Raw genomic sequence first — 11589 nt, 5'->3', positions numbered from 1 at the left:
TCTTTTACATATCGCTTTCCAGTTCTGCTAGCACCATTTGTTAAAGAGACTGTCACTTCCCCACGCAATGTGCCTAGGCACTTTGTTGAAAATCATTTGGCTGTAAGTGGCTGGGTTAATATCTGGATTCTTAATTCTGTTCCATTGATCAATGTCTCTTTCATTGTAGCAGTACCAGGCTGTTTTGACCACTGTAGTTATGTAGTAAAGTTTGAAATCGTGGAGTGAGAGACCTCCAACCTTGTTGTTCCTTTTAAGCAGTGCTTTGCTTATCCTGGGTCTCTTTCCTTTCTATATAAAATTAGTAATTGTCTTTTCCATCTCTTTGAAGAATGTTGTTGGAATCTGGATTGGGATTGCATTGTATGTGTAAATTGCTCTGGGTAGTATTGATATTTTCACGATGTTGAGTCTTCCTATCTAAGAATATGGTATGTTCTTCCACTTCTGTAGGTCTCTTTTGGTTTCTTGTAGTAGAGCTTTGTAATTTTCTTTGTATAAGTTCTTTGTTTCTCTGGTTATGTTTATTCCTAAATATTTCATAAAAAGGGACAGCTACTGTATGAGATCACTACTGTGAAAAGTCAAGAAAGGTTTTCATTGTATAATAAACTTTCTTATGATGGTTACCAGGGGTGGGAGGAAAGGGAGAATTATTCATTGGACAGATTATAGACACATGTTAACTTAGGTGGCAGGGTAGACATTTAAAAAGTAAAGTTAAATCCCCACTGAATAGTATTCCACTTGTCCAGATGGTTCTGATGAAAGGGGAGGGGGAGTTGATGATAGGAGGTTTTGGATTCAATAGTGGATAATTGCTATCATGACAAACTGTGGTTGTCACAACCACAGTAAATGCAGTAGATGTGAAACTAAAAGGGAGGAAGTAGTTAATCTTTCATTCCAGGAAGAGAGGACCCTAGGACCATCATGAGTGGAGCATGGGATCCTAACCAGAAAATCAGTGACAGCAGAGATGGAGGCAGAGAGACATAGAACTGCTAAGGACTATAGGACCATGGACTGAGAAAGGCTGTGTACCTGCCGGCAGGAGGCTGACTTACCAAATATGACCTTTGGACATTTAAACTAGTATATTTTTTCTGTGTATTTAGCATACATCAAAAAAAAAAAAAAAAAAAGGGGGGGTGGGGGTGAGAGGTAAATACTGGTAACTGATATGTGTGGAGGGGTTGTAATCATTGCAATGCTACAAAAAAATGACTTGTCGAGTGTAACACTGGTGATCTGTCCTGTAAACTATCACTCAATTCACAATAAAAGCTTCAGAAAAAAATAGAAAGGCCAAAAAAAAATTGCTTCCTCTCTTTTTTTGCCTCTTTTGGTTTTTTGCCCCCCACCCCATTGAACTAGAAGGGAAACAATGTATATTTATTTTTTCATATAAAAAAAGAGCTTATACGCCATCTTCAGGTTATTGTGGCAGCATCTTTTGTGTAATTATGGCATGTTTAATACAGGACAGCCTGATCTTTTATTCCTTCTTAATAATTTTATTTTCTCTAATAACATAGCCTCTAAAATGGTGAATTATGATGTTCAGAAATGTGTTTGGAAGGTTGCCTTGTACAATAAAGTAAATAAAAGTAGAAAAACATAAATCAGAATGTGAATAGCTACTATCTCACAGTTGTTGGATTAGAATGACAAGGATTCTGCCCCTTGCTCATTTTGTTTTTTCCCTATTTTCTATATTTATGCAATGACGACATTCTTTCTGTAATAAAAATGTTTGTGTTACATGAAAGACTTAAAAAGGAGGGGAAAAAAACCCTACCAGTCCGTCCTCCCAGTGGAATTGCACAGGGCTATAGAGCACCATTATTGAGTCGATTTAGAATTTAAAACAAAAAACTATGAAACATGCTCTGACAGAAGAGAAATCAAAGCAAATAAAAAAAATTAAGATGTAAAAGAGCTGAACAAGAAATTTCAAAGGGCAGCTCGAGAAGAAAAAGTCAATTATTACATAGTGAAATGTGCAAAGACCTGGAGAAAACCAAAAGAGAACATAGTCAGCATTTCTCAAGCTGAAAAAAACTGAAGAAAAAACTCAGGCCTCAGCTTGAAATATCAAAGGATTCTATAGACAAATTAAGGAGTTTTGCAGAAAGCATTAAGAGTAGATGGCAGATATACACAATCACTTTACCAAAAAGAATTGGTTGGTGTTCTACCATTTCAAGGGGTAGCATATGATAATCAAGAATTGATGATAAGGAAAAAGTCCAAGCTGCACTGAAGGCATTGGCAAAGACACCACTTCAGGAATTGATAAAATTCAAATTGAAGTCTTTCAAAAACCAATGTAGCACCGGAGGCACACATTCATCTATGCCAAGAAATCTGGAAGATAGCTCCCTGGCCAACTGATTGAACGAGGCCCACATCTGTGCCCAATCCTAATAAATGTGACTCAACAGAATGCAGAAAACATTGAACAAAATCATTAATATCAATGCAAGTAAAATGGTTGCAACAGTACATGGACAGGAGACTTTCAGAAATTCAAGCTTGATTCAGAAGAGGATGCATAACTAGAGCGATTATTGGCTGACATTAGATGGATCTTAATTGAAAGCAGAGAATACTAAAAGAGTATTTATTCATGTTTATTGACTATGCAAAGGCTGTCAACTGTGTGGATAATGACAAACTATGGATAGTATTATGAAGGATGGGTATTCCAGAACATTGTGCTCACCATTAACCTGTACAAGACCAAGAGGCAGCCATTAGAACAGAACAATTGGATACTGAATGGTTTAAAATCAAGAAACTTGTGTGCCATGGTTCTATCCTTTCACCATATTCATTCAATCTGTATGCTGAGCAAATAATTTGAGAAACTGGATTATATAATGAACAATGTGGCTTTATTTATTTATTTTGTTTGTTTGTTTGTTGGATGTATGGGGTGGGGTGAGGGGAGGGAGGGGAAGGTTGAGCACAGGGTAGGGAATAGGCACAGGATAGTGGAGCACACGGAATGGAATAGGCACAGGATAGTTTGGGTGCTGGTGGGGCATACACTAGATGGGGAAGGGGAAAGGAAAAACAAAGTGGATGGGAGAATAGCTAGTCAGGTTTACATGGGCTAAATAAGACAGAGGTAAATAACAATGTAAGCACAATTGTGGAACAACAGGGCTCTTGGATACAAAGATTGAGGCATGGTTTACATGGGTAAAAGTGGGGAAATGATGTTAAGATGCTTGGCTGTCTTTTGAATCTTGGTTTCCTTTGCCTACTATTGTAAAACAGATACTTGAAGGAAAGAGACAGGAATAGACAAAAGCATCACCAGAGAAAGCTTTTAAGTCCATCTTCAGCCTCTAACTGATTGAAATACCTAAAATGGGGCTAGAACTTGCCCAGTGAAGAAGGCTCTCTGCAGAGCCTTTGCACTGCACAAGACCATAGATGGAATCCTGATACCCTATCCAGAATCTTCTGAGGTAGGAAATTTCCACTTGAAAGGACAAGCAGATCAATCGGGAGCAGCTAGAAAAACAGAAGATACTTCTTGAAAGAAAGACGAGAAGAAAAAAAAACAATAGCAGCAGTCCAATTAACTACTACAAGAACAAGCAAGTTGTTCCCTAGGGAGTCATCAAGGCAAATGGTCAGGTCCCCTCAAGGCAAACCCCCTTTCAAGACTGAAATTCAATTGGAATACACTAGCAGGCATATGGCCCTGCTGCTGACCAAGTTGGTCACTGATAAGGGGAGAGGGGGAAAAACAGTAATGAAGTTGTTAACTAAGTCCTACTACTACATCCAATAGATTCCTATTAAAGTGGATTGAGACCTGATTAACCAGCAGTATGACAAGACCTGGAGACTCCTGGGCCCTGGGGCAGGGACATGGCCCCAGAGGACTAGAACAGAGTGTGAATCATCCAGCTGATATGAAGTGAGGGGAGATGCACAAGAACACCCACACTTGCAGATAGTACCCATTTGACCTGGCATCAATGACTGGATGATCAGAACACGACTAAACAGGTTTAAAGAAGAGGAAAAAACAAAAGAAAGAGTAACCCACTACAAGTGGATGAACTTGGCCTATGCTTGTTCATGCATTATGACAAAGTAGCAGGCAAATCTCTAAAGTGAGGATCATTCCTAGTCCCTTGGTACATAGGATCGACAGGGATGGGGAACTTAAGACATTGGCTACCCAAAATGGGGGGACTACAAAGGCAAGAAAGTGACTGGCTTACAAGTTTTCAATAGGGAACCTAGCTCCAGACCTACAGGGAAACACTGAATTGTTTCCAACCTGTCTGGATGGGGTTAATAAAAGGTGAGGGGGAAAGGACTCCTGTGGTTCAACAGGGAATGATTGCCATCAGGTCTGACAGTGAGTGTTGGAAAGGTAAATGTAAATGTTTGGTAACAAAAGGAGGGGAGTGGCTGATTATGCAGTCAGTAGATCCCTGGAACCATCAAGGGAGAAATACGAAGTATGAGACCCTGTCCAAAGAGGAAGTGACACTAGGGATGGAGAACACTCAATTCACAATAAAAACTTAAAAAAATAATAATAACATGATAGACATAGAAAAGATTCAGGTTGCGAAAGACTTCATTTTGCTTCGATCCATAATCAGTACTCACAGAAGCAGCAGTCAAGAAATCAAACAACATGTTGCATTAAACAAATCTGCTGTGGCGAGACTTCTTTAAAATGTTCAAAAGCAAGTATATCAGTTTGAGGACTAAGGTGTGCCTTACTCAAGTCCTGTTATTTTCAATCACGTCATGTGAAATTTGTACAATGAATAAGGAAGATCCTAGATGAATTGATGCCTTTGAATTATGGTAATAGAGAAAAACACTCAAAGTACCATGAACTGCCAAAAAGAACAAATAAATCGTGTTGGAAGTAGTACAGCCAGAATGTTCCTTAGAAGCCTGGATGACAAGTTTCTCTCATGCTTTGAATGCTATCAGAAGGGACTGGTCCCTGGAGAAGAATATCATGCTTAGAAAAGTGGATGCTCTGTGAAAAAGAGGGAGACTCTCAATGAGATGTACTGACACAGTGGCATCAGCAATGGGCTCAAAGGTAACAACAATTATGAGGATGGTACAGGACAGGGCAGTGTTTTGTACAGGATCTGTATGAGTTGGAATCGACTCAATTGCACCTCCCAGAAACATTAACAACAGGCACCAGAAGTTCAATATTTGCTCTAAAGTCAAGATGACAAGGTAAGGGTAAGTTTGAATGTGTGTGGAGGGCAGGGAAACTTACTGGAAGACTAACGGAAATAGACCAATCAATAAAGAAATAATGACATGCTGTCACATTATTAAAAAACGTAACCAATGTCCCTGAGCAATATGTATGGAAATCATTAAATGGGAACCTCTTTGTTGTGTAAACTTTCATCAAAAACATAATAAAATATGTCAAATCATGTCCCACAAAATTATGTGTCAACTTGGGTAGGCCAGGATTCTCAGTACTGTATGATTAACCTCTGCCTGTGCTTACTGAGGCCAAACTAGGTAACTTTAAAGATTAGGTTATATTTGTTATGCTACGAAGGCAGGATTAGGGTGAGCTGAAGGAGTCGGTGTGGTGCTGTGGAATAAGCGCTAGACTGCTAACCTCAAGGTGAGTAGTTCAAACCTACCAGCTGCTCCTGGAAAACACTCTGCAGTGAGGGTGAGGCACATCACTGAACACATCGCCACCCTCACACTCAGAAGTGTCTGATATCAGGGAGTTTTCCTGGGCTGTGGCCTGGCAGCTGCTGTTATCTCACAAGACATAAAAAGAGGAAGAACTAGGAGTGAGAAAGGGACCCGACTATCCCTGAGCTGGACCCAGCTTCTCTGTACTGAGAACCTGCTACACCCATGATGTCAAGACTCATGGAGGTCTCCAAGGAACGCCAGAACCACAGATGTAGAAAGGAGGTGAGGAACTTCCTCCAGAACCAACAAAAAGAAAATACTTTTTCCTAGAGCTGATACTCTCACTTCAGACTTCTAATCTCCTAAATGGATAGAGAATACATTTCTGTTAAGATATACTCTTGTATTTCTGTTATAGTAGCACAAGATAACTAAAACATATGCTATTAAAAAATAAACATATTTCACAGTAGAAACAGGGCTTTATCCTCTCTCACAGACTTAAAAATAAAACTGCTGAAGGACTTTAAGATAAATAATAACTTTAATCATGAGATTCAAAGACTCACAGTGTTTCTTAATCTAGGCAAATGTGCCATCTTTTAATTACCTTGCTTGGGGAAACAATTAACCAGTGAAAGTCCGGAAGGTCTTTTAGATGAATTCAGAGTACTAAACTTGATCATTTGTAGTAGATGGAAATAATAGTAAGCAAATATGAAATTCTATTGTTATAAATCCCTTTACATTTTTTAATTAATATAACTTTAAGAATGTTCCAACAAACTGGAAATTACATATATATATATATAAAACCAAACTGTAATCTAAAAATGGTATGTCTTAATAAAAATTTCTGCTTGACTTATATTATATAGATCAAACTCACTGCCACCATCATGCATTTGTCAGTTTACAAGTAAAGCTACATTCCTGAGCTTCGTAAGTATCAGCAATTAAATACGTCAAGTGGCACATCACTGTATACATGCTGAGTATATAGATTAAGAATTAATAGGTTTTATAAAAAGATTTAATAGATTAATACATAACAGAGATAGAAGCAATTATAGGTAAATGTGTATATATGGATTAACGTGTGCATGTGTGTGTGTATCCGTGCATATACTGCCTAGCTCTGTTCACTGAGAGGGCCTAGAAGCAATGATACCCCAGCAGCAATGACCACACCCAGCACCCAGATCTTGGTTTTTAAATACCATTATTCAATTAAAGGTACCAAGGTTCCTTGGAGGAATGATTGATTCATGAGTTGACGCAGAAAATACAAAAGATAAATTTGGTGGTGCTGTAGAACCAGAACTGGACTGTAAATCATAAGATCAGTAGTTCAAACCCACCAGCTGTTTCTCAGAAATTCTATACAGGGAACTGACTCAACAGCACTTAACAACAACAAAGGTAAGAAAATGCTCAAACTTGCATTTTTAACTTTAAATTGTTTTTTATGGCAGGAGAATTGCTGCTAAAGAAATCATGGAAACCTTACTATAATTAAATGTATTTTTCATTTGTGAATAATGACTATTCATACTTTCCTTCTGCTACCCCAAAAACAAACTACCTTGCATTCCTAATCTAAAAGTTGCACAGAGTAGGGGGGACACATTTAAAAGGCAAATCAGTTAGGGGTTAGTCACAAAACTAAATCATACCGTGCAAAATTCAAACTTTTTACCAGTTCGTCTAGTACGCGGTTATTTTTCAGGTCTGCTTCTGTGACTGTCTAAAAAAAAAAAAAAAAAGTGGAAAATGGTCAGACACAATAATTTACTTGTCACAGTCTTGTTTTTGAAAATCTGTGATCTATCCTCCCAGAATTCCTCAACCCACTAAGTCTTCCAGGAAAGCCTCAAAAGAATGTACTCTCATCTCATACCAGTACAGAATTTTAAAACAATGAATCTGCTGCGTGAAAGCCTGGCAAAAGATCTCTAAAGCATCTGGTAAAATCATATACTCTATACTGACTGAGATTAAAACCTAATATGGACAAGAATTCTTCTTCAAAGTGTCAGCTTTGTTTTCCCAAAAATGTCTCCTGAAAAGCAGAAGAGAGCTACTTTTTGAAGTAATAACAATAGAAGAGTCACTAAATATCTAAAGAGTTTAAAAATAAAACTGGATTTCAGGAATGCAGAGAGAAGTGATCAATCATTCAGCAGGACTAGTGGGCAGTTTATACCAGTGATGACACCATCTTGACAAGGGCAGTGCACCACAGAGGCAAAGAGCTCACACTTAGGAGCCAAACAGCACCATTTCTTACATAAGGAAACTGTTCAGAGAAGTTCAATAACTTGAATGTGCCCAAACTAGAACCCAAACCCTGTAACTAATCCTAGCGACCTAACTGACACTCTTTTTTCTTTACTCCCATATGTTTAGTTTTCCTTTTGAGTCTACCTTTCCATCTATTCCATGGTGACCCCATGTGTGCCATAGTAGAACTGTGCACCACAGATTTTCAACAGCTGACTTTACAGAAGACATTCAGGCCTTTCTTCTGAGGAATCTCTGAGTGGACTTGAATGTCCAATATTATTGTTAGTAATGAGCATGTGAACTATTGGTACCGTCCAGGATTCCTTTTTGTATGAAGCACCAAATTTGTTAAGGTAAACAAACAAACAAAAAATAACAAATAAAAAGAGAAGAAAAAACTCACCACACAGCAAGTTGGGCATTGAGTTTTATAGGACAGAAATTTTCTTATACAGAGAGAACAGTCTGTAAAAACACAAATGCAACAGAATAAATTAATTCAGGCATATAAATAAAGGAATCTGACTTCTAATAAAATCTGACATATCACTATCTTTAATTAGTGATCCTTAACGCAGGGCATTTTGAAAGCTGATGGATTTGTCCACAATTTAAGACAGACCACTATAATCTCAAATTTCTACTCTATTCACACTTACAAGTCTAACTATATACATTCTTAGGAAACAGCATGTGAAAAGTTTAGAAACACAGGCCACATTGCCCACACAAGACCACCCTCACTTCTGACATCAGTTGTAAGTTTGGGGGTTCCCAAGAGAGCACTATAGAATAAGCACTCGATCTCAAAGTCAGTTTGAACCCTAAGGTTGACAGTTCGAGCCCACCAGCTGCTTCTCGGTAACCCTACATGAGGTGGCTATGAGTTAGAACCATTTCAACAGCACTTAACAACAAGACACTCTGGGGAGTATGGTGGCTCCATACAATAAGCACTGGACTGCAAACCACAAGGTCCACGGTTCAAGCCTGCCAGTTGCTCAACAGGAGACAGGTGAGGCTTTCTGCTCCTTCAAAGATTTTTAAAAACTTGGAAACTACATACAGGGTCACTTTGAGTCAGAACCAACTCAATGGCACTTAATAACAAGACATCCTTACATTCAGTGATTCACTTTCTAGAACTCACATAATTCACTGAAATTACTCTCCTGGAACTGATGTGTGCCAATACGCAAAAAAGAAAAAAAACAACACAAAAACTTTTCTTAACCCTCAAAAGTTATTTTGAATACTATCAAGCAGGGAAGTTCACCCAAGTTTTGATGTCCAGAGGCTTTATTGGGGCTCCATCTCGTGGATACAGCTGAATAGCTACCTAGCTAATCTCAGTTTCAAGCTCCTCAGGAAATCCGGCTGCATGACTCTAAACCAACACCCCACATCACAATGCTGGTATGGCTCAGAATCCCCACCTTAAATCACTGTTACAATCTGACAGCCCCCCAGGCAAACAAAGGAGTTCCTCTCAATCCTGACAGTCCAAGGGTTTAGAAATGATTTCCTGGAAGTCCAGGACAAGGACCAGATCTCAGTTTGTGCAAGAGTGAAATCTGTAAAAACATATCAAAGATATAACAGTCATAGGCCCTAGATTGTCACAACTTCATAAACATGCACCACTCTCAGTATCGTCTGTCTGTAAAATGTAGACAGTACATACACTTGCAAGACCTGTACTGGGTACTGTATAAACACATCTTAGATAATTCTACTTACTAAAATTTAAAATATAAATTTTGAAATAAGATATATATACATTAAAAACAATATGCATCCAAATGATCTAATTAGGGATTTTCACAGACTAACCTTGCTTTTTGCTGACTGGGCCCTATAACTGACTCATCATCTGACCTCTGGTTCTTTGGCCTTGAGTCAGCAGCCTGCCATACTGCCTGCTGATCCTGGGAGTTTTTAGCCTTAGCAGCCTATGAGTCAGCAGCCTGCCATCTTACCTGCTACCTTGGATTAATTTGCCTCCAAAGCCAGCAGTCCACCGTCTGACCTATCATCAGCCCCTGCAGCTACATAAGTCTTATAGCTGACCTACAGACTTTGAACTTGCACCTCTACAATCACATGAGCCATTTATTTGAGGTATCATATATCTATCCATTAAACTATCTATGGAGTCCTGGTGTGGTGCTGTGGGTTAATGCGCTGGACAGCAAGGTTGATTTGAACCACAAGGTCAGCGGTTCAAAGTCACCAGCCACTCCTTGGAAACCCTATACAGTATCACTATGAGTCGGAACTGACTCGATGGCACTTCACACCAACAACAGTCTTGCTTCTCTAGAGAACCAACCTAAACCTGCAGGGAACAAATCTGTTAATCAGGATTATCTCCAGAGGACTCTCAGAGGGTTTGCCCTTTTCTTTCCTCCAGTACTAGGAATCAATGTGGGTATACTCTCTTTTTTCTAAACATACAATTGAGTCATTTAAAGAGGGCAACTTGGATAAACAGCATGGATGAAAGGCAGTAAAAGCAAGTAGACTGACAGTTGAATATTGTAATTACATTAACAGTTTTATGGGTTCAGTTTGAGGGTGGCTTTTTTTTTAACTATAGAGGAAATAAACGATGAGCCAAAAAATGACATGAATCCTGAAAAAGATAATTAAGCTTAAGTTCCTTTAAGAAGAAAAAAGTAGCTCGTTTTTAAAATGAGAAAGTTGAGATCAAGTAAATGTAGCGAGGTTATGGCCACAGTGCTAGTCTAATAGCAGATTCCGGAATTGAAACTCAATCTTTCTATGAAATAGTATGCAATTTTTCAATGTTATGAAATTTGCATGCACAAACTTGAATTAGTGTAGGTTTTTGCTATGTATATTTGCAACAACAAAAATGAAATAAATGAATTATTAAAAAAAAAAACACCACACACACACACTCATTCTCTGGACTATGAATGTCTTTGCTATAAGCTGTTCTCTGGGAAATCTGTAGATCTATTATTATTAACCAGGCTGCTCATCCAAATCAGCTAAACAGATTGTTCTTTTAGTTTCCCAAGCTCTAAATGTGCTGGACAGCAAGGTTGGTTTGAACCGCAGGGTCAGCAGTTCAAACACTCCTCTGAAACCCTATACAAGGTTGCTCTGAGCCGGGACTGACTTAACAACACTTAACAACAATCCCATTGTACTGATTCAATGGCTTTTCATCAGCAAATCACATTCATAACATTTTATTGACTCAACACAATAATCATTTTTTAGGAAAAAATAAATAAATAACACCTGTCATTATTACATTGAACCATATGAAATTACATTTTTGATTAAGTTCAAAAAGGTCAAATATTGGCAAATTCATATGGTTCAATCTAGTGCTTACTGTGTTCTCTGTTCTTTTGATCCTCACAGAAACATTGAACCTGGAAGTAGCATAAATCCCAATTTACAAGTGGGAAACTGAGGCACAGGGCTCCCCCAAGATCATAGGCAGCAAAGACCGCATTCAGCCTCAAGGCCCCAACTTTTAACATATTAATGTATTAATTATTATAACTATTTAGCATTTGTCTGAAATAGGGAACTAGAGGTATACTGGAAGACAGGCTTGGCCTTGGCGACCTGCTTCCAGATCCTCAG

At 38.5% G+C, this 11589-nt stretch overlaps 1 protein-coding gene across 1 annotated transcript in view; it reads right to left on the bottom strand.

Moving 5' to 3' along the window:
* RAD18 (RAD18 homolog (S. cerevisiae)) overlaps window positions 1-11589 on the bottom strand; it is a 152655-nt gene that overhangs the window by 123352 nt on the left and 17714 nt on the right. Inside the window, exons 3-4 of the mRNA XM_006851574.1 lie at window positions 8366-8427; window positions 7353-7423 (exon numbers count right to left, since the gene is read on the bottom strand). Coding sequence (XP_006851636.1) covers window positions 7353-7423; window positions 8366-8427 — 133 coding nt within the window. The remainder of the gene's footprint in view (window positions 1-7352; window positions 7424-8365; window positions 8428-11589) is intronic.

This window comes from Chrysochloris asiatica, unplaced genomic scaffold (assembly GCF_000296735.1).
Source record: "Chrysochloris asiatica unplaced genomic scaffold, ChrAsi1.0 scaffold00030, whole genome shotgun sequence".
Lineage (NCBI taxonomy): Eukaryota > Metazoa > Chordata > Mammalia > Afrosoricida > Chrysochloridae > Chrysochloris > Chrysochloris asiatica.
This window is presented reverse-complemented; position numbering and strand designations above follow the sequence as displayed.